The 23,987-nt window shown below is 44.0% G+C and overlaps 1 protein-coding gene across 7 annotated transcripts in view; it reads left to right on the top strand.

Annotated features, from left to right (window-relative positions):
- Positions 1-13,961: 13,961 nt before the first annotated feature.
- The window catches only part of PRUNE2 (prune homolog 2 with BCH domain), a 255,353-nt gene continuing 245,327 nt past the window's right edge, over positions 13,962-23,987 (top strand). For all 7 annotated transcript variants that reach the window (XM_032866673.1, XM_032866674.1, XM_032866676.1 and 4 more), the window contains exon 1: positions 13,962-14,155. In XM_032866673.1, coding sequence (XP_032722564.1) covers positions 14,120-14,155 — 36 coding nt within the window. In that variant the 5' untranslated portion in view covers positions 13,962-14,119. The remainder of the gene's footprint in view (positions 14,156-23,987) is intronic.

Here is a 23,987-nt window from a genome sequence, read left to right as displayed (position 1 = left end):
TGTTGTGTGGTTAGAGACACGGGGGTCAGACAGGTCTAGGTTTGAGTTCAGATTTAAGCACCCCTTTCTGTGTGATACAGAAAATTCTGGGAGAGACTCGTGCAACCTACAAAAGGCTGGGTTTGCCTCCTGGTTAATGTGAATGGTGCCCTCATAAAGGAAACAACAGTCAGGTATCCCCCAGCACATTGAAAACAGTTTGAATCTCTACTGAAGTCTCATGAAGATGCACCAAAGAGGAAGTTCGTTCATGGTACACAGTATACTTTCTTAAAATTCCCTCTCTCTCGTCCCTTTTCCCATATTTTGCACATCACAGATGGCAGTTGACTAAAATTCCCACTTCTCATCTTTTAAAATTCTGTTAATTCTCCCAAAATTATCCGCACTCTGGCTCTCCTCTCTTTCCTCTACCTTTAGCTTTTCTGATCTTAACTTCCTGCCCTTTTAAATGGAAATCACTGAGATAGTTTCAGCTGGTTCCCCTGCCCCTTCTCTTGACTACTCCCCCCCCTCCCCAAATCAGATCTACAAAGCATGAAGCAAACGTACACACAAAAATTGGGGATTAACTGGGATTCAAGCTGAGCAGTCTGATTGTGCTACTTACTAGCCAAGTGATCTTGGGCAAGTCACTTTTAACTCTGTGGTTCCCTCCCTCCTTCCCCTTCCTTCCTTCCTTCCTTCCTTCTTTCCTACCTTAATTTGTAAAGTAAAACCACTAAGACCAACTTGGTAAAAATGGTTTGAGGACTAAGTGGAAGAAAATACTGTATTTTCAGATTTCTATCACAGTGCTGGCCCATTTTAGACAACCAAAAATATGCTAGTCCTCTTCTTACTCTTTTGTCTGTAGACAGACCTCTGTGTAGAAACAAATCATAACCAAATGCTGCTTGGTCAGTGTGGAATCAGATAATACATGAATGAAAACTGTAAAGGTACCATGCTAAGGATAATTGGGGAGTTCATGCTACCATGAGAATGTTTGGCAGTGACTACTATGGACAGGGTGTCTGCCTTCCACCAAGAATTTGCTCTTTCTAAGAATCCCCCAAATAAAGGAAGAATGCTCAAATAGTAGACAGTCAAGAAATTTCCAATGTGTACTACATTAAATCATTTTGATTTGTTTTGTGGGGGGGCCTCTTGTAGTAGTTTCCATTATGTGAAATTAGTGGTCAGTTTCCCAATGGCTGAAATATGCCAATTAGTACAACACATCTTAGCATCACTAATGCCGTTGTGTCAGTATATATAGTGTTTAAAGTATTTAATCAATTAATGGATGTGTGAATTTATCTTGTGCCTAAGTTGGCTTTACCTTCAAAATACAGTTTTATTATTTGTTGCTATTATTATATTTTCTTCTTTTTCTCCATCTTCCTTGCTCCCTCTCTTGGTCCTAGCCATCCTCATCTTTTTTGTTTGTTTGTTTGTTTGTTTGTTTGTTTTTTAAAGATTTTATTTATTTATTTGACAGAGAAAGAGATCACAAGTAGGCAGAGAGACAGACAGGGGTGGCGGGGGAAGCGGGCTCCCTGCTGAGCAGAGAGCCCGATGCGGGACTCTATCCCAGGACCCTGGGATCATGACCTGAGCTGAAGGCAGAGGCTTAACCCACTGAGCCACCCAGGCTCCCCATCCTCATCTTTTGTGTAGAGGTCAGGATGGGCCGCTGAAAGGTCTGTGACTCTTCCTCCCCTGCACAGCAGGATTACCCATACATAGCAGTTGGAGTGGTCTTTATAAAAACACACTTGAGGCCATGTGACTTCTCTGATGGTTTCCCACTATTATTTTATCTGTAATACAATTCTAACATCCTACTTTGACCTTGAGAGCCCTAATAAGCAGCCCTGTCTATCTGAGTACACCTGCTTCTCTCCTTGTGCTGGGTGTTGCAGCCACACTGGCCTGCCTTCTCTTAGCACATTTTTCTCATGTTCCATCTGTCTAGGGTGCCTTCCCTCCATCTCTGCATGTCTGGCTGCTTCTTGTTCTAGTCTCAGTAGGGACTCTCTGGGCACTTAATCTTTTTTTTTTTTTTTTTTTTTTTTAAAGATTTTATTTATTTGACAGAGAGAGATCACAAGTAGGCAGAGAGGCAGGCAGAGAGAGAAGGGAAAGCAGGCTCCGCAGAGAGCCCGATGCGGGGCTCGATCCCAGGATCCTGGGATCATGACCTGAGCTGAAGGCAGAGGCTTTAACCCACTGAGCCACCCAGGCGCCCCATCTGGGCACTTAATCTTAAGTAGAGCTGGCCCTCCCCCAATCATTATTATATCGTTCTGCTGTTTCTCATACCATCCACTACCCTCTGATATTTTGAACTGATTGCTAATTAATTTAGTTGCTTACTGTTTTTCCTCCCTCCACCCAGTCTCCATGAGACTACATTCCTGGATGTATCTCTCGTGTCTGGAACATAGCAGGAGCATAATAAACATCATCCCTAGGTATAGGAATTTGCCACAGCCATGTCTGTGAAGACCAGACTAAGCCTTGATGCCTTCCCCTTCCTTCTAGGTGTCTTTTCCCCATTTAGAATTGTTGCTTTCTTGAGCTCCCACCCTGTCTGGGTCCTTTCTGGGAAGAAACTTTATCCCAACCAGGTGTCCTGCATCTTCCTCCTCCCCTAACAAGGTTTCTGTATTCCAGACTGCCTCTGCTGTGTGCAGAGTTACTCTGTGCCTCAATGTTAATTATTCGGTGTTGAATGGGCATATTTGCATGCACAAATATTTGAGGAATTGAAATCACAATTAACATGTTTGAGGTTATTTTAAAATATCTTGATGACTTCCTGTTTTCTTTACTTCTGTGACTCACTTTTTTTTTTTAATTTTTAAAAATTTTTTATAAACTTATAACGTATTATTAGCCCCAGGGGTACAGGTCTGTGAATTGCTAGGTATATACACTTCACAGCACTCACCATAGCACATATCCTCCCCAATGTCTATAACCCCACCACCCTCTCCCTACCCCCCTACCCCCGGCCACCTGCAGTTTGTTTTGTGACATTTAGAGTCTCTTATGGTTTGTCTCCCTCCTGATCCCATCTTGTTTTATTTATTCTTTTCCTACCCCCCAAACCCCCCACTTTGCATCTCTACTTCCTCATATCAGGGAGATCATATGATAGTTGTCTTTCTCTGATTGACTTATTTTGCTCAGCATAATACCCTCTAGTTCCATCCACGTCACAAATGGCAAGATTTCATTTCTTTTGATGGCTGCATAGTATTCCATTGTATATATATATATATATATATATATATACATATATATATATATATATATATATATATATCTCACTTTTTAAAAAAAATTTATTTATTTTAGAGGGAGAGAGAGTGTGTACAATGAGGAGGGGCATGGTGGGGGGAGAGAATCTTAAGCAGACTACACTGCTGAGCACAGAGCCAGATGTGAGACTTGATCTCAAAACCCTGAGATCATGACCTGAGTCAGGCACTTAGCTGACTTTGCTACACAGGTGCCCCAATGGCTCACTCTTTATTCTGACTTTAGGGATTCTGTGTCTCTCCATCAGTGTTTTCAGGTCTATGCTAACCTGAGTCAGAATTTTGGAAGGCACTATCTTTGAATACAGTTGAAAACCACCATTTTGATTCCTTTATAGAACCTGATAAAAGATTTCAAAACTCACTGGATTTCTTCCTAGTTCTACCTGGCTAATGAGCCTCTCTTCTTTCAGGCTTCAGCTAGAAAGGAATTGGTTGACAATTATTATTGCATTTATTTCCTATTATAAAGGGCACTTTCCCCCTGGATTTGGTGGCAACGGTGGGATACAAAGAGGAGTAAGGCCAAAGCCCTGTCCTCTGGAGCCCCATAGTTCCACAGGAGGGAGGTGTCACGGCTACTAACCTTAAGATGGCATAAAACATTTGCCATCCCCCAAAGTTGCCAATTGTTACTGAATGTTTTTGGTGGTTTCCATGACAATTTTCCAAAAAACAAAACAAAACAAAACAAAAAACAAACAAACAAAACAATGACTTTCTTCTTATGGTTTATACATAAAGAAAGTTTTTTCAACTAACTACACTATGGGGGCAAATGGACCTATACCAGTTTATCATTAAATGAGCAAATGACCAAAGTAGGTTTGTTTTTTTTTTTTTTAAGATTGATTTATTTATTTGAGAAAGAGACAGAGAGAGGGTGGGGGGAAGGCAGAGGGAGAGAGAATCTCAAGCCAATTCCACACCAAGTTACCTAGCCCTCTGCAGGGCTTGATTCCATGACCCTGAGGTCATGACCCCAGCTGAAACCGAATTGGACACTCCACCAACTGTGCCCCCAGATGCCCCCAAATTGGGTTTTTATTGCAGGTTTGGAGTGATAATAAAACAGGAGTTCCCCAGCCTACCAACTCTACATTATAAAATTGCTTTTAGGATTTTTTTTCCTTTTATTCATGGAAAGTAAGGTGTTATGGGTTGGAGCAGAGAAAGAATCCAGAATCCAGAAAAGGTAGTATCTGTTCCCAACTTTTAAGGTTTCAGCTAGGTCTGGTGGGACGGTAACATGAATGCTTAGGAAGACACAGAGTACTTGGATGGCAGCATTTTCCAGCTGTGCTTAATTCCAAGTGGCATAATCTAGAGAGTGGATCAAGGAGAGCTTGATAGAAATGTTGGTTGGGAAGCAAACCCTTTGCTGTGATGCTGAGGTTGAAGAAAATAGAAGCAAAGAGGCAGAGGCTGGGCACTAGGGCTCTGCATTAATGTAATTGGATTTTCTTCCTTTCCTTCTGAAACTCCAGTGGTCTTATGATGCAAAGATTTAGAGTAGGGAAATATAGAGCAAATTGGGTTTTGCTCTCATTTAAATCAGTGGTTTGCTAGATTTGTAAAAAATATTTTACTACTTTCTATACAATATTTCTGGGAACACATTGAATAATGATTCCTTTTTTATTTTTTGAGTAAAATGTCACCACCGTATAAGGAGACAGACCAAGAGTTTTTGTTAAACAACTCAGCATCATCTTTTAACCTGAATTTTGAGTCATTTCTTAAGGCCTTCTATCATGAATAAATAATTCCTCTGAGGACATCAGCATTTGAAACATAAGAAGCCAGATTCCTTTAACAAATCCTGCTAGTTTTCTCCTTCCAAGCTTGTTCCTTTACATCTCTTACTTAATGAGATATAAGTTGATGTTCCTTAGAACACTTCATTCATTTTGGCAGGTGAACGTTTTTATGCCCCCTTAATAGAATCCCTCTGAGTTCTACACAAACATATAAAGCTACAAAGTTTTTTAAAGACTTTTTATTGACAGTAAAACTTAACTTTTCCTCAATTTTTTTTTCATGTCCTTAATGGGTATATAATGATTGCATGATTTAGTTTTGTAGCTAGAATTTTAAGATTAAAAACATCCACACAAATCTCTAATTTTTCCTAGGGAACAAACACCTGGAGATGCTAAAATCACTGTCTAGAGGACTAAAATTCTAGTCTTTGAGCATCGTTCTACCGTGTATCCACTTACTCCAGATGGGGTAGGATGGAGAGAGTGGGGGCTGGGTAAAGGAGTACATGGTGGAAAGAAGGAGTTGTTCAGCTGAGCTGTAATCTATGGCAGAAATTATTAATTTTTTTTAATTTTAATTTTTTTATTATGTTATATTGTCACCATACAATACATCATTAGTTTTTTTTTAATAAAGATTTTTATTTATTTATTTGACAGAGATCACAAGTAGGCAGAGAGGCAGGCAGAGAGAGAGGGGGAAGCAGGCTCCCGGCTGAGCAGAGAGCCTGACGCGGGGCTCGATCCTAAGACCCTGGGATCATGACCTGAGCCAAAGGCAGAGGCTTAACCCACTGAGCCACCCAGGTGCACCACATCATTAGTTTTTGATGTAGTGTTCCAAGATTCATTTTTTACATATAACACCCAGTGGTCCATGCAATATATGCCCTCCTTAATATCTACCACCAGGCTCACCCATCTCCCCACCCCAACCCCCAAATCCTAGTTTGTTTCTCGGAGTCCACAGTCTCTCATGGTTCATCTCCCCCTCCAATTTCTCCCAACTCACTTCTCCTCTCCATCTCCCAATGTCCTCCATGTTATTCCTTATGTTCCACAAGTAAGTGAAACCATATGATAATCGACTTTCTCTGCTTGACTTATTTCACTCAGCATAATCTCCTCCAGTCCCATCCACGTTGATGCAAAAGTTGGGTATTCATCCTTTCTGATGGCTGAGTAATATTCCATGATATATATGGACCACATCTTCTTTATCCATTCATCTGTTGAAGAGCATCTTGGCTCTTTCCACAGTCTGGCTATTGTGGCCATTGCTGCTGTGAACATTGGGGTGTATTTGGTCCTTCTTTTCACTACCTCTGTATCTTTGGGGCAAATACCCAGTAGTGCAATTGGTAGGAATTATTAATGACTTATGATCCCCACATTTTGGGGACATTCACCTCTTTCTGTCTGGTGAATTTCCCGGGACCTCTACAGACAATAGATGTGACCCCTGTGTGGTCAAGTAGAATCGGGTAGGTGAGCTCATTCTTGAGTGTGGTGGAAGAGCATCTGAAAGAGTAGTGCAGTGAATACTTCTTTCTTCTTGAGGCTCCATCTTCCTCTTTCCAGGTGTGCAGCAGTGAACAGAGTCATGTGCAGTAGTTCAACACCTGGGTTCGGGACCCCATCACTGAGTTCGAATCCTGGTTTGGCTATTTGGATAACTTTACTTGGGTAATGTGAGGCACATTGCATCTTTGTCCCTCAGTTTGCACATTTATAAAGGAGGATAATAATAGAACCTACTTTATACTTTTGCATGAGCAGGGAGGAGGGGCATAGGAAGAGGGAGAAGCAGACTCCCCTGAGCAGGGAGCCTGACATGGGGCTCCATCCCATGACCTGAGCCAAAGGCAGACACTGACTGAGCCACCCAGGTGCTCCAAAATGGTTTGGAATTCTTAATCTAGTGTCTGGATTTCAGTCTTTGGGCATGTCGATGAACAATTTGGGGCCTCGGCTTTGCTACCACTGAAATAGAGTCTGTTGCATAGTCTCTGTTGTTCCCAAACTTGAGTTGTTGCAAGGATTAAAAATCATGTAGGTAGACTCCGAAGACTTGAAAATAATTCATGTTCCACTCTCCCTGCCAAACACTTTCCCCAGTGGAAATGAATGATGGGACTATAAGTTAAAATTTATACTCTTAACTCTGAAACATGCAGTATTGTTTTGAAGGCATTGAGACACCTTTCTGTAGGAGGAGAGTGTGTCAGACTCACACCACCTGACCTGAATAATGAAGTGAAGCAGAGACATTAAGACCTTCACTCCTCCTCTTTCCGCAGGTCCGCAGATCTGAAAGCAGGGCCACTGCCTCATTATCCTGATGACTCACAGATCCAGAGTGCTTCCGCTCTCCTCTGCTGTCCTTTCAAATTAAATTCATTATTCTACAAGATGTCTGTGGTTCCCAGAAATGACGCAAGTGGTATGTGCCCTATTCAAAGCCGACATCCGACTCTCAGGGCCGTCTCCCAAGTGATCTGTACCCTGCCACTCGCTCTAAGAGCCACTGCCAATTCCAGTAATCCCCCCTTTTCTTTCTTAACAGAAAGCTCAGAGAGGATTATGGCTACACGGACTCTTTTAACAAAAAGCTGTGCAAAGCCTACTGTAAAAAACATGGATATTCTTGCCCAAATACATGAAGACAAAAAAATGAATTTCTTTTGATACTATTGGCTAAAATGGGAGCATTTGATCATCCACAAGGCAAAAAAGCAGGCATTGGATAGTTGCTTGAAAGTTAAATGAGCAGCTCTTGTTAACACGTTAGTTAAGTAGTTAATGCACATTAGTCCCTTCAGTCCTTGTCCTTGAAACAAACCTGAAATACTTTTTAAATCTAGTCTGAGAGGCACAGGGTCTTGAACATCTTTTGCCACATGAAATAATTTATAAGCAGCAAATATAACACGTCCTTGCCAAGGAAACCACACCTGTCAGAAGTGTGGCTGGTCAGTAAGGAAGCTCACACGGGAATATGCCCGGATGGTGAGTCCGCAGCTGCCATTCCAACCACACTCCAATTTCTTTAAAGCATGGCATCTGTTAGGTGTTTTTGTAAACCAAACAAAAAGATCTCCTTATTCTCCCTTCCCTTGTTAACATTTTCCAATATGTGTACGGATGTTAGCATTTGAATTTGTTTTTAATTTTTTAAAGATTTTTTTTTTTTAATATAGAGAGAGCATGTGAGCAGGGATAGGGGCAGAGGGAAAGGAAGTGAGAGATTCTTAAGCAAACTCCCCACTGAGCCTGGAGCCCGACTCGGGGCTCGATCTGAGGACCCTGAGATCACAACCTGAGCCAAAACCGAGGGTTGGATGCCCAACCGATTGCACCACCCAGGCGCCCCTGAATTTTTATAATCCTGTAAAGTAGCTAGGGCAAGTATTATTTTCTCCATTTCACAAATGAGGAGACCGATGATCACACGGGTCAATGAACTTGCCCAAAAGCACATTTCAGGAGTAGTGAATAGTGCAGGCAGGTGTGTTATTGCAGAGAAACATGACGAGCTGGAGGATGTGGAGTGATTTTCTCTGAAACAGGTGTGTCGTTGTGTAAAGCCCTGATTGCCAAAGGAATGTAACTTCTAGGAGGTGTTGCTGCTGTAGGATAGACACGAATTATAATATAACCTTTTTATTATAGGTATTACATATAATATATACTATGTATCTATAGTAAAACAGTTTCACATTTTTGGTGACAGTTGGTCCGTCTCCAGTTCACCCAGAGATTTCTCTCTTGTTGGGTTCTCCTCCTGGATACCCTTGTCTCCACTTCTAGCCACTCTATTAAGTTTCTCTTCTCTTTGACCGATCCTTTGTGATGACTGCAATGGCATCTATAGACCAGGAGTGAGGCCCTTTGCATGGATTATTGCATTTAACTTTCACAGCAGTCCTAAAAGGGAGGATTATTCCTATTTTATAGAGGAAGACACTAAAGCCTAGAGAGGTTACCTTACTTAAAGTTACTAAACCTGAAATTACCCAGAAATTTAATGGCTTATAATAACAGTTGTTTTATTATATTCTATGATTTTGTGGGTCAGGTATTAGGCAGGACTCAGTGGAGAAGGCTGAACTCTGTTCCAGGACATCAGGGAGGATGGCTTGTTTGGGACTAGGTAATCTATTTCAAGATGGCGCACCCACATGGTAGACAACTGGGCTGTTAGCCAGCGCACTTAGTTGTTCTCCATGTAGGCCTGTCCACGTAGCTGCTTGAGCTTCCTCATAGTATGTTGGTTGGGTTCCAAGAGTGTTCCATACTTCCAACAGTATGTTGGTTAGTATTCCAGGAGACCAAAAGTGGAAGCTGCCAGTCTCTTTTAACGTTTGGTCCCAGAAACTGTCATGATGTCATTTCTGCTATATGTCATTGCTCGGATAGTCATAGAGCTCTCATAGGTTAAAAGACAGGAACATAGACCTGACCTGTCATTGGGAGGAGTGTCAAAGAATTTGCAGCCTTGTTTAATCTACCACAGAAAGGATGGGAATCCAGATTATAGCCATGACACCATATTGTATTTCTATTAGTACAAACCAGGTGCAATTCTTTTTTTTTTTTTAAGATTTTTTTTTTATTTATCTGACAGATAGCGATCACAAGTAGACAGAGAGGCAGGCAGAGAGAGGAGGAAGCAGGCTCCCCGCTGATCAGAGAGCCCGATGCGGGGCTCGATCCCAAGACCCGGGGATCATGACCTGAGCCGAAGGCAGAGGCTTTAACCCACTGAGCCACCCAGTATTCCCCAGATCTTGCCTTTTACATCACAGGTGAGGGATAATACCCATCTAAGTGTAGTTGACGATCCATAAAGCTGAAGGAATGAATGATGAAGAGCTGAGCCCTGGCCCTGCCTTGAAGGAGCTCTGTAGCCCAAGCAGGATATTGAACTACTCTGGGTCTTGTTACTTGCTCAGTAAAATAAGAATATAGAATTAGATGATCCCTATAGTCTTCCTTTTCCCAGCAAAACCTTTATTAGTGTGCTTGGGCTGCTTAAACGAAGTGCCATAAGTCAACAGGTGAAACAACAGACAGTTATTTTTCCCAGTTCTGGAGGCCAGGAAGTCCAAGACCAAGGTGTTGTCTGATTTGGTTCCTGGTGAGAATCCTCCTCCTGGCTTGCAGCAGCTCCTTCTTGCCATATCCTCAGATGGTAGAGAGAGAAAGTATGAGAGCACTGGTCCTTCTTCCTCTTCTTATAAGGACACCAATTCCATCATGGGCAATCTACCCTTATGACCTCATCAAAACCTAATTGCCTCCCAAAGGCTCTGCGTCCTAATACCATGACTTTGGGGGTTAGGGATTTGACATATGAATTTTGGAAGACAGTTTAGTCCATAACAACCATTCTATGAATCTACTCAAGATAATTAATTACAAAACAAAGAGATCCCAGATAGGGGTCTCAATGAGAGGAGACTAGGAGTCAAGAAACCTGAGAATGAAAAAAGGAGTAAAGGAAAGGATTGTTTTATTAACCAGAGCGAAGGATGTGATTGAGAAGAGGAATCGACTTTAGGTTTAGATGCAAATCCTTGAGTTATGCTGATAGCACTTGGATTAGAAGGTGGGAATTTGATGGAGGTCTTTTCAGAGGTTGAGGACATTGGACTTGGGAACTATTTGGCCACAAGGGGTAGGAGAAAGTTATAGATCGTAGCGGACTCTACATTTTGTGCCTGAGTGATAGGGGAATGCAAATTCAGCAGCAATTCCCAACGGTGACTAGAGAATTATCTGATGAACTTTTAAAAAATACTGATACCTGGACTCCTCCCAAGATGATTTAATTCAAGGTTTTTGGAATTGGGGCTGGAGCGGTAGTATTTTTCAAAGACCCCAGGCAAACCCACTGTGCAATTTCTAATTAGAGTTAGTTAAAGGCATAGATTTCTGGCTGCTGTGGAGTGATAAAATACTGAGGATTGAAAGGTGATAGCCACCAAATAACTTGGGGTGTGGGTTGTATGGTATGTAGATTATGGCTTCCCAAAGATGCCTACAACCTAATCCTTAAAACCTGTGCATATGTTAAGTTACATGGCAAAGAAGAATGAAAGTTGTTAATCAACTGACCTTAAAATAGGGAGATTATCCTTGTTTATCCTAATAGATGCAATGTAATCACAAAGGTCCCCAAAAAGAGAAACAGAGAGGTAGAGGAAGAGAGTCAGAGGGAAAGGTGGCTATGGAAGAGTAGTCAGAAAGGTGCAAAATTATTTGCTTTGAAGACAGAGGAAGGTATGTCCAATCAAGAAATGGGCGCTGCTGGGGCACCTGGGTGGCTCAGTGGGTTAAAGCCTCTGCCTTTGGCTCAGGTCATGATTCCAGGGTCCTGGGATCGAGCCCCACATCGGACTCTCTGCTCAGCAGGGAGCCTGCTTCCTCCTCTTTCTCCCTGCCTGCCTCTTTGCGTACTTGTGCTGTCTCTCTCTCTCTCTCTGTCAAATAAACAAATAAATAAAAATCTTAAAAAAAAAAAAAAGAAAAAGAAATGGGGGCTGCTTCTAGAAACTGGGGAAGCAAAAAAAAAGATTCTGCCCTAGTGCTTCTAGAAAGGAATGCAGCAGAATGCAATTTGGTTGACCTTAAAGCTTTGTTTTAGCCTGGTGAGACCTGTGTGAAACTTCTGACCTACCCAACGATAAAATAAATTCAAATTACTCTATGCCACTGAGTGTGTGGTCTCTGATACGAGTAGTCCATTCAGGAAGTCCTCTTGGAGGAGATACATTTTGATGAACTGTTATGTAGGGACATTGTTGACAGAGGAAAAACTCTTAGATGTTAGAATTTAAATCCATCAGGATTTTAAAGAAATTCTCCAGGCTGTATAATAGCTACCCAGAATGTTTAAAATCAAAAGTCAAAGAAATAAAACTGTTTTGTGATTGTCACTAAATTCCTCGATGGAGTCAGAGGCAAGAAATTCTGGGGAATTTTTCTCAGCAGTGTTACTTGAATTGTGATCAACTTCCCTGATTTAAAGGCTGACAAAACACTTGTTTTACCTGGATGGTTTTAAATTACTTGAGTCAGCAAAGAAACAGAATCTGCAGCTTCCACATAGCTCATTACCTGAATGTAAACTGGAACTTAATATTCCTATTACTCTCATTTAATCAGATCTGTAGACTCTGCTGGTGGTTTTTCATTGGGTCCTCCTGAATGAAAAATAATTGGATAATCACACATACACACACAGATTGCCAAAAACCTTCCATATGTACATTTAGTTATTAAAGTACTTTTATTGAGGATTTATATATCACATGACCTGTGTTAGGGACTCATCCATGAATGTGACAGGCAAAGTCCTTGTTCTAATGGAGCTCACAGCCTGGAGGAAAACATACAAGTAATCGAGTAAGTTACAGTAGAATAGAAAATATAGATTGGCATAGCAGAACAGGGGTGGGGCGACTGACTCGATGTGGGGGCAGGAAAGGAGGAGTAGGTTGGGGTTGGAGGGGCTTCCTGTAGAAGATAATTTCTAAGCAGCATCAGCAAACCCTGGGAGACCATTAAAAATGGGAATTCTCAGGTGTGTTAAGCCAGACCTATTAAGTCTGAAATCCTGGGGATGAGACACCAAAATCTGTGTTTTAATAGATCTCTGAGGGGTTCAGATCTATACTAAAGTCTGAGAACCAGACGATCATACCTAGGCTGCACGTTAGAATCACCTGGAGACTCTCACATCGCTGCTGTTGCAGTGGCCCCTCTCCCAGAGACACTGAACCCTTTGGTCCCGGATAGAATCTGGGAATCAGTATTTTTAAAACCCTGGGTGTCAAGGGTGAGACCACATCTTCAAGCTGACAGCTAAAGCCTGAGTTAGCCAGGCAGTGAGGGCTGGTGAGAGGGCAGGAAAGTATTATAGCCCAGATGCGAAAGAAAGCCCAAGATTCCTGGGATTTGATAAGGCTAGGGAACACACACAAGGAAACTTCATGGCTTAAGATAAGGTTCATAGTTATACATTTGTTTATTGTAGTACTTCTTAAACTTTAATGTGCATAGAAATTATCTGAGGCTCTGGTAGAAACACAGACCCTTACGCAGTGGGAAGGCTCTATCGCCCCAGCACCTCCTGATCAGAGAGCAGATGGGGACTGCAGAACGATGTAACTATGCTTCAGGCCAGGGCCAACATAAGGGCACCTAGCCGGGGTGAATTGCAGATGCCTGCTGCTGGATGGGTGTGTTTTGAGGGTAAGGAGGAGAGATGCATCCAAGCACAACCTCCCAGCCTGCTCTTCTGATTATTTTCCATCAAGGTCGCACTGCTTTTAGCTCAGCAGTTACCCTCCAACCCCCAATCTAGCTGAATGCATCCCCTGGCCAGGTCCGCAGAGCCAGCTCATTAAGTGACCGCTGGAGCTCTCTGTAACGTGCCAGCCAGCCAGGGAGGCGCTGGTCGAGGAGGGGGGCTCTCCGGGGACCTCTGTTCCCCTCTCTCACTTCCCACCTCGCCTGGCTGACAGCGGCGGTGCCTGCGGCAGAGCCTCTCTTTGCAGCAGCCCCTCGCACTTGGCTCGCACTTCTGGGCGCTGTCCATGGTTGCAGCATCTTTCGGCGCGCCACGTCAGGAGGCCGCTGCGGGGCCCTGCGATTGGCGGAGGAGCCCCTCGCCATCCCCCCAACACTCCCGCCCTCTCTCGTGGGCCCCGAGTCCCGGCCCCGAGTCCCGGTCCCGCAGGCGCGTGCCAGTGTCCGCGCGAGGCGCGCCCTGGGGCTCCCGGGCGGCACACCCACTTTCCTTATTAGGGCAGAGTCAGACGCACAGAGCCGGCGGCGGGGGCGCGAGGGTGGGGCGGGGAGCCCTGGGAGGCGACAGTCGAGGGCGCAGCCACAGCCTTCGCCGCCTCTGAGCGGCAGGAGGGAGCAGCGGTCGCTGCACTCCGCCGGCCAGTTTCCCGAGACCCAGCTTCTCTCCGCGGGCAGAGATCTTTCTCTGCGCCCCGCCGGGTACCCCTAGTCCAAACCTCTCGCGGAGACATGGAAGAATTTTTGCAACGCGCCAAATCTAAACTGGTAAGTTAGGGGAGCAACGCTATGTGCGTGTGTCTGTGTGTGTGTGCCCCTGGGTGTGTGTGTGTGTGTGTGTGTGTGTGTTTGTGCGCGCGCGCGCACGCTGATGAAGAGGAAAGGGCATTGCAGCAGAGAAGGAAGAAACAACTTTGCCACTTAGTTGTCAGGGTATGCGGGCTATTCCCTGGAAAGAATCTCTGGAACTCTGGTCCTTTACAGCAGGCAGTCTGTATCCAGAATCCTCACCCACAGGCAGGCAGAGTGCTGAGCTGGGGGTGGTCGACCTGACAGAAGTTGGGTCCTGTGTGTTTAGCTTTGGTTCGTTTGGTCTGAGGTTGGAGAGAGGTAGAGCCAAACTGCAGTTTGCTTCCGAAGGCGAGAGGGTTAATGGGTGTGGTGCTCCTTTCAAAAATGAGCCCAGCCTTCTGCAGATGCAGTTACCTCTAAGTGTAAAGGGGAGGGGGAAATATCCCTTAGAACTGTGCTTTTAGCTGGAGGTGGTGGCAGAGCGTAAGAAAGGAAGTTAGGGTGCTGGCTGGGAAGGATGTGCGAGGCAAAGGCAGAGTTTACCCAGGCATCCCTCACAAAGAGCTTGCTCCAGTGCAGGAATAAGGGACGTGCTAGAGTGACTTGCGCGTCTCCCAGTCCCTGTTCAGATCTGTGATTTGGGCAGAGGCAGAAGGGGAAACCCCAACTGTTGCTGATGATGTGGGGTTTGCCAGACTATTGTTCTCCTGGGAGGAGACCAGCTCGTTGGCCCGGTACAACTGTACCACTGTCCAGAGAGCGAACTCTGATTTTATTGTGTGTGTTGACAGTAGCTACATATTCTGGAACAAAAGATTCCAGCAGCTTCCTAATTCCAAACTATCTTGGCTCTCCAGCATAGCGGTAATGCACATAATGGAATGTTTCTGTTTCAACACTTAGGAAAAAGCCTCTGCTCATTTACAAGCAATATCTTTAATGAACAGTGAAATTACCTTTCCTGGGCCTGGCATAGGAGGAAATGCATAATTTATGATGCCTTTAACCTTTAAACCTTCATAAAAGACAAAATACAAAGTCTGCATTAAGGTGACATCTTCATCACATGGCAGGATATTTGTAAGGTTATTATCATAACGTATTTATGCTTGCACAACAAAGGGAGAGTAGACCCAAGTGTGATTCTTACAGTGATTTAACTCTATCTTTTAAAAGACCATCAGAGTTGATTACTGCTAATGTAAGTAATTTGTTTTGTACATTAAGCCTCCTGGAGAGTCAAATGTCAGTGGGGATTTCAGAATTGAGAAATTTGGTCGTTTCTGTGTTTATGGCTGACCCCCTTATAGTTTTAGTTGCACACATGAAGGAAAATAGTGATTTCAGAAATTGTGTGCATTTCTGCTGGTATAAGTAAGCTCTATCTTTGTTTTGTTTTGTTTTGTTTTGTGTGTGTGTTTTTAACCTAACAATGAGTGAAAAGTGGTCAAAAAGGAAAGTCGATCATGCCAACTTATTTATTTATTTATTTATTTATTTTGCTGGTGGATGAAAATGAATAGCCATCGTAGATACATGCAGGTTTAGGCTGCACCTGTGTTCCGCCCCTCAAACATGTATTTTAACAATAAACATATAGACTGTGGGGTCTGATGTGAGCAAGAGATTTGCCTCCTTTCTGAAGAACTATTGCTGGAACAGAAAAATTTCCTATTTCAGATCAATCGGTTGAAAGTAATGGGTAAGTTTATTTACTGAGTCCCTTCACTAGCTGAGCAATTTGCTCTACACTATTAAAAAAAAAAGGAAAAGACAGGAGAAAGAAGTGGTTGCTTGAGTTACTGTTCCTGGTTGCCTGTGTTAGCCAGAAGGACAATTACTGCTAATTTTTTTTTTCTCGAAATAGGTTTCTTTTCAGAGATCACAGTTTGTTTTTCATAGCCACAGAAAAGGTGTTTTGGTCACTTTTGGTGTCATATTTCTCCTGACAAGGGATATTTTCTAGGTAAATAAGATTTTTACTTAATTTGCAATATTAACTATCATAGTAGATAGCCTTTTGTTTTAGAGGATAATCTTTGTTTTGGAGAAAAATATTAAGTCAATTATTATGACATTCATTTGTGAGAAGTATATTCATAGTAAATTAGTACTGTTTAAAAAAAAACAGGCTAATACTTTGGGGAACATTTTAAGGAGAAGAAAATTGTGCTGGCTTTCGTTTAGGCCCAATTACACCAGAATTAGTTAGAATTTAGGTGTTGTGCTTAAGCTGTTTTCAGTCAGAAGTTAGTATAGGCTTATCTGCATGAAAAGTCTAGCTGGCAAGGCTTTTTCCTACCTACTTGACTTCTTGCTTCGATATTCTGTGGTCATGATGTGTATCTTTTAATAGTTTGGAGTAGTCAGTGTTCTTTCCAATGTCCTAACATAACCTCACCATCATTGGAACCAGCTCATTCCAATAGACAAAAGACATTTTAAATTGCAAAATGGAGTAACTCTTAGTCATGGATAAATTTTCCAATGATCAAAACTTTGGAGAAAGTGTGCATCATTTTTCCTCCCGACTAGGAGCATTTATTATTCATTTGTCATTGTGAGGAGAGAAGAAGCCCCCCCCCCATTCTAGGCCAGGCCCTGGTGTGGATCAGAAATCTTTGAAGGGGGAGAAATGCTTTTGGATTTTTATTGGGTAGTTTGGAGCTTATTTCTGTTGAAATTGGGGAAGCACGCAGTTCAGTCTGCTCCTGTGGACCCTTAAGCTGAGGCAGATTCACTGGCATAATCCCGGCCCCCTTTCCCCTAAATCTCTCCTTCTGATACATACCCTTCTTCCTGACAATATGCTGTATTTAAAAGAAATGGCAAAAGCAGACCCCAAGTGTGGCCTCAGTGGGATCCCTTCTGGCACTCAAATGCTTCTCTGGGGGCCTGCTTTCTAACCTGGTCAGGACTTGCTTGGGTGCCTAGGTCTTCTTGATAACCATCACTGATGGTGGAGGGCAGCAAGGGAGGTAGTCCCTTACTCCAAGCGTGGTCTCCCAAAATGGCACCTTCTTGACAAATAGGAATGAAAAATAGGAAATTAATGCAATGATTATTAAACAAGACAGTAGAGTAAGCAGTATGAGAGCAAGACCCCTGAGACGGAAGAGATGCTGACCAAAGAAAGGGTGGGCAATGCTTTTTACCTGCGTGCATTGCCCTGATGGGAGCACTCAGCAATGTTTCCGATTCAGACCCCACTGCTAGAACCGCAAATGAAAAGAAAAACACATTTTCTTTTTCTCCTGCCAGTGCCCACCTAGCTTTTCTTCCACCTGCTCATTCAGAGCTCGAATAGGGACAGAGATCAAATCCTGTAGTTCCAGGCTTGTCCTGAACTTTTAGCGATGCTTTCCATTTTTAGTTTTGCCATTTCTATGGTGGTGTCTTCGTTATTTGTTGTAGCATTTCTATGGTAGAAAAATTGATGAAGGGAGAGAAAGAGGGTTCCCCGCCCACTCTATGCTGTGATTTGGGAAATATCCTCCCCTCTCACAGTGGTCAGCTCGGGAAAGTATTCAGGCCAAGACCACCTCATGGTGGCAGTAAATGGTCTAAGTTCCCATGAACTTTGGGAGGAAGAAATGAAATTAATGAAGCATCAGAGTCCCAGGGCCCCAGCTGGTGGGAAGCCAAGGTCCCCACACTTGGCTACGGAGCCTCTCCCACTGCCTGGACCCCAGCAGCTGGTGCAATTCAAGCAGCTGCTAATGGATGGTGGGGAGGGGTCACTGCCATCCACGTGCTCTAAGATGTAGATCACTACGCAGCCTTGGGTGTTGGGCTGGAGAAGTGTCAGCTGCCGCTGGAAGGATCCAGAACACATCCATGTCTCAGGAATGCTGTTTTCAAAGAGAGGGTGGGGACAGGATCGCCACTACAGTCTGAGGAATGCCTCTGTCCCTTCCGCAGGGACAGCTGCAGGTGAAGAGCTCTGTTCTGCAGCGGGTATTAGTCACCACGTGGATGGACTCGTGCAGGAGCGAAATTCCGCATGACCCAAATGCCAACTTACACTCTCTGGTATGTGGCATAGGGACCAAGAAAACACATTCGGAAGTCGACATGAGCAGCCACATTCGAGTTGTAGAGGAGAGGGGGGTTTTAAAAAGAAAGAAAAACACCGCAGCCTGTCTGCAGAGTCATTTTCTTGATTGGAAGTTGAAGGAATATATTCCTGATTCCTTAACGGGAAGGAAAGTGGGACTCGTCCATAAAAAGCTTCTCTGAAGTGACTGTTACAGATACTTTGGAAGGGCTGCTGTGGTGAAGACTAGTAGGGATGGATGGAGCCCCTGTCTGAGCAGTTTCTTTTGGGGAGCTGAGCTGATCACAGACCAGGGGATCAGCTCCCTCCCCACCAGCAGCGAGGTGCACTTGAGACTTTGCCTGAGCATTGGTGAGCAGGAAGGAGACCAGGAATCCAAAGCACTTCTGTGAATGTGGTTCCCCCCACCCTTCGGAGAGAAGAGCCCTTGATTGCTTTAGCCCCAGAGCCAGCTCAGACCAAGGTCTGTAGATTATCCAGCCCCAGGGGCTTCGGAGAAGAGTTGGGCTTTTTCAGTATAAATCTCACAGTGGATTGGTCTGCCTCAAAGGTAAAAAGAATTAGTCACTGCTACTCAGCACCTTGGGTCTTGGAGGACGTGATTAGGTGAGCAAGGAAACCATTTAATTAGTGACTTGGGAATATTTGATGTTAACCAGATGAAAAATGAGAGCTTTGGTATAACATGTTCATTTCTATCTGTAGCATTTATTTGGGCAGATATCAACATTATTTGGGGTTTGGTGTGCCAGTCGAGAGAGCTCTTGTAGGCGATGGTGGCGTGCTGATGGAAATATCACTCTCCCTGTACATCCACTCCTCCCTGGAGTGCTAGCTGAGTGGAGAAAAGGGTGAGGGGGAACTACCTGTGTTTGGATGAAGGCTGCAAAAATGGAAAGAACATCTGGGGTCCAGAGAGGTGAAGTACATGGTGTTGCCTTGGCCACTGATTCTGTTTGGACCCTGGGGTTTATGGGAGAGTCCTAGAGTATGGAGTCATCTTTGAAGAGAAACTGGGAAGGGGCAGGACTAACATAGTCAGGAGGCAGCATTCAGATGGAATTTGATATGACTGATACCCTCTGGGCTTGAGCAGTACACACCCTGCACAATTGTACACGGTTTCCCTGCCCCAGGTCTCAGAGTAGCCTACTCAGAATCTCTGACAATGTGCCAGGTGCATTTCTATCTGAGCCCTGTGGCTTTGGGCTTTGGTTACCAGGGAAAGGTAATCTTTTTTCTTAAGAGATCTTGGGAGGCAAAGTGGGTACTAGATTGCTCTGAAAAATCCAACCCACAAAGTCTGGGTTGGAAAAAATAAGTTGACAACACTGTCTTGATTTTGTTTGTTTGTTTGTTTGTTTGTTTTGTTTTGTTTTAGATTTTTAAAAAATTTATTTGTCAGAGAGAGAGAGAGATTGAACAAGCAGGGGGAGCAGCAGGAAGAGGGAGAAGCAGACTCCCCTCTGAACAAGGAGCCCAATGCAGGACTTGATCCTAGGACCCTGGCATCCTGACCTGAGCCAAAGGCATACACTTAACCGACTGAGCCATCCAGGCATCCTTTTACTGGAATATTTCTGACTTGTAGATATTTTAAATTTTAAACCAGTCCTTATGGAAAAGAAGAACAAGGCCAACACTTAACCAGCTGAGCCATCCAGGTGTCCCTGGTCTTGGGTTTTTAACCCACTGAGCCACCCAGGTGCCCCTGGTCTTGGGTTTTTAATCTGACAAATGGGATAATGATACCCGCTTTGCAGATTTGTTGTAAAGCCAAAATACTATCTCAGCAGTCCTCAGCACAGAACCTGGAAGAGTGGCTGCTTCCCTCCATTTGCCCCAGCCTGTAGTTCTGTGCAGTTTCTTATCTCACCCAATGGCACTGTTATCCACCCAGTTTCTCCAGCTGGAAACTTCTTTCTCCTCCACCCCATTCCCACCCACCTTATCCCAGACATCCCTAAGTCATCCGGATGACTGCAATGGTGGGCTCGCCAGTCTCCAGTAAACCACTCTCCCACTGCTGCTAGGGAGATGGTTGTGAAAGCACCATTTGCACCTCTGTAAGCCTCAGGACCCTTCTCTTGCTCTGAGGAAAACAGACAGCACTTGCAGCATGACCTTGGGATCTGACCCAGGGTCCGGCTCAGCATCTTTGGCTTCTCCTCCTCCTTGGCATAAGTAACTCCCACCCTTTCTTCAGAGGAGGTGAAAAAAGAACCTCTCCCTGAAGGACCTCTTCCCTCTCCACCTCCTCCACTTCATGACTCCACGTTGGGTTTTGCGGTAATGATTTTAGATCACTTACCGCAACTTGTCATTCTGTCTCTCCTGGGGATGTTTGTTTGATTAATCAGAGTAAAAAAACAGGTCTCTGTCTATTGGATTTTGTTCACCATTGTATAGCAGGGCCTGGTGCAATGCCCGATGTTTAGGAAGTTGTTTGTTTTGGCAGTTAATCCTGCCGTATTATCGTTAATTAAGTACAAAGAGCCTTCCAATTATGTCACCTGGAGAGTTTTTCACCCATTGCTCCATTTGGCTGTTCTGTTTGGTGTGCCGGTGTCCAGATCAGCCTGACTGGTATATCAGTCACTCTGATGACGCGATCCCAGCAGCAGATGGCACAAGCCTCATGGGTGACCAGATGAGGGACTCCTTCTATCCACACAAAGATCATTCTCACGTTGCACAACTTGTACTTGGCCGTCTCTGGTGCAAAGCAATACTTGGTTATCACAGATCAGACAGAAATTATCTTGGTCTCGTCAATGCTGATGACCTCCCGAAAACAGCAGAGTAGGCTCTCAGTTTGGCCCTTGTAGTTGATCTTGATGAACTGCCGCATGTGGATCTTCTCTCCTTCATTTCTTGTCAGGGAGTCCTTAAGTCGGTTCCTTAGAAAAAGATGAGGGAGGACATCCTCTCAACCTGTGGGGACCAGGAGGTGGACGACGAGCAAACACACTGGTCGGTTGTTCCAGCATCTGGGGCTTGGGGGCCGCAGCCGGTTGCAGGTGCTTCTTGGGACCGTGAGCCATGCCTGTGCTGGTCCCCAAATCATAACCCATTATAGTGGCTCAATAAAAATGAAAAAGTGGACGGACACGTGCAGACTCCAAGTGATTGGAGTCTGAAGAAGGGCCGACAACAGTCTGCACAAACCTAGGTTGGTTTTCCTAGAAGCAGGGGAGAAACATTAAGGTCAAGGAGTGCGGTCTGGAACTTTGCACAAAGTCTGTATTTCATACAAAATGTTACTGCAAACGAATGAAGCTAGTTTTTATGCATGACTGTTGGGAATCTGCAAATATTGGTTGAATTTAAGCGGGAGTGGATTGGCGAGAAGCAAGGAAGGGAATGGACCACTAAAAGCCTCTGCAAAACCACATTGGATAGATCAGCAAACGGAGCTGATTCGTGCCATAGATCCTCCTCTGTGAGGCTCAAAGACTAGAAATTGCTCTTCCCCAATTCCAGCTACCACACCAGGTACACGCAGCCGATTCTGCTTCCTCTGGGGTAGTACTAATGGTATGAGTGAGACCGGCAGGGAAGCTTTTCAGAGTCCTTGAGAGGAAAGGTGCAGGCATTCCAGATCAGTCTCATTAGTATTTCTGTCCAACCCTGACCCTGCAGACCTCATGCACGGGATCAGCTCATGCATTGTCCTGAAGCAGACCCCTCATCCGACCAGTGTGCTGTTTGTCATAGAGCTGTGCCCACGGTCCTCCACTTCATCGAACTCTCAGGGGTGTGACCACACTTTCCTGGGTACTCTTACTAGCCTATGATGCAAGAGTCTTTTAGAAACGGTGGTGTCCAGAAAAATTGCATATCTTTGGCTCCATGCATTTTCTATTTCTTGCTTTGGCTGCCAGGAAGCTCAAAGCTATGTTGATGCTTATTCCTTAGCCTAGTATTTCTATAGTACATTTTTCTTATTTTTATTGCTTAGCTTCTACCTTGTTATACTTGTTTTAATTTGTGTGTGTGTGTGTATGTGTGTGTGTGTGGTTTTTGGGGTTTTATTTGCCAAGTTTGTATGGTTTTTGTTTTGTTTTGTTTTTTGTTTTTTTGCAAGCAGCTCATTTTGAACCCTGGCAAGAATAAAAACATACATTTTACAATAATGTCTATGATCATGAACTTGTTTGGGCAACAGGTCTGGTGTAATTCAGAGTTTATCTACTCACATTTGGGAATTAGCTTTTTTCATGATTGCAAATACCGTGTGGGAGCTTCAAAACATGTAGTTGAAATTAGATATCAATCAACACAATCAAAACTGTATCTTTGCTCTCATTCTTAAAGACCAGTACCTTCCCTGGATAAGCGGTAATCTCACATTCCTGTACCTGAGCCCATAACCTGGAGTCCAGGATGCAGGAATGTCTGGGAAGAATTTCATCAAGCATTTTTAGATTGGAGGGAAACTTGGAGATCCTTTTGTCTTCCTCATCACTTCTTTTCTTTAAATGCATTTTGGCATGGTGGCTGATGGTGTGAGCCAGATAGCCTAATTTCAAAGCCTGACTTTGCCGTTTTGATGTACTCGTCGGACGACCTTAGTTACTTAGCCTTGCTGAGTCTCGGTTTTCTCACCTATAAAATGAGAACAATAGTTGGGGCACCTGGGTGGCTCAGTGGGTTAAGCCTCTGCCTTCGGCTCAGGTCATAATCTCGGGGTGCTGGGATCGAGCCCCGCATCGGGCTCTCTGCTCAGCGGGGAGTCTGCGTCCCCTCTCCCTCTCTGCCTGCCTTTCTGCCTACTTGTGATCTCTCTGTCAAATAAATAAACAAAATCTTTTTAAAAAATTTTTAAAAATGAGAACAATAGTAGCACACCCCTCTTAGGGCCGTTGCAGATGTGAATGTCCTCAGACGTTCTCCATCCCTATAGCTGAGCAGTATAAAGTAATAAAAACATGAAAGAGACCACTGGTGGACAAGAGAGCCAGGAAGCCCTACAGACATGTCATAGAAACAGGAACAGTTCTTAATTCTTAGCTTTTTTTAGTTCACATAAAATGTGGTGAACTGTCTTCCCTCTAAGAAATCTGTCTTCCCTCCAAGAAATCTGTTTTTTTCACTGAATGTTCACAATGGTCTTGTAAGGTGGGTATTATTCTCCTTTTGCAGTTAAGGAAACTGAGCTTTAGGGAGTTAGGAAGTTGGCCCACGTTCTCATTGCCAGTGAAAAACAGAGCTAGAGTTCGCTCCCAGACCAGCTGCCTCCAATTCTAGGACTCCCTTCTTATAGACTCCAGTGCTTCTGCCCACCTGATCTCCCAGAACACTTAATTCCCTTTAAATGAAAAGTGAACAACTTGACAGGTTTATAGGGGGATTGGATGGTAAGTCCGCTTTGACCCGAGAGAGGTTTATTTCTTCGTGGTGACCGTTTTATATTAAAAATCCTCAGACAACTGAGTCATCAACGAATATTACTGAGAACCAGCTGTGAGAAAAATATGTGGCTCCGCTGGCTCTGATTTGGTGGGACAAGCTGGGAGACACTGCCCACTGCATACCCATGTGAAAGGAATACAAAAGATTGATAAACTAGTTGGAACATTGGCGTGCGACTGGCTTTTACAGTGGTCAGAAATACTGTGGGAATTTCACGAATTTTTAATAAAGAGAATGCATCTCAAAAAAAAGTTTGAAGTTGTCCCTTACTTACCATCAAGATTGTTGACCCAACTTTCGGTTTGACAGGTATCTTCATAGCTGTTAGTCTGTTGC

Source organism: Lontra canadensis, unplaced genomic scaffold (genome assembly GCF_010015895.1).
Source record: "Lontra canadensis isolate GAN:19392208 unplaced genomic scaffold, GSC_riverotter_1.0 scaffold31, whole genome shotgun sequence".
In the NCBI taxonomy this organism is placed as follows: Eukaryota; Metazoa; Chordata; class Mammalia; order Carnivora; family Mustelidae; genus Lontra; species Lontra canadensis.
This window is presented reverse-complemented; position numbering and strand designations above follow the sequence as displayed.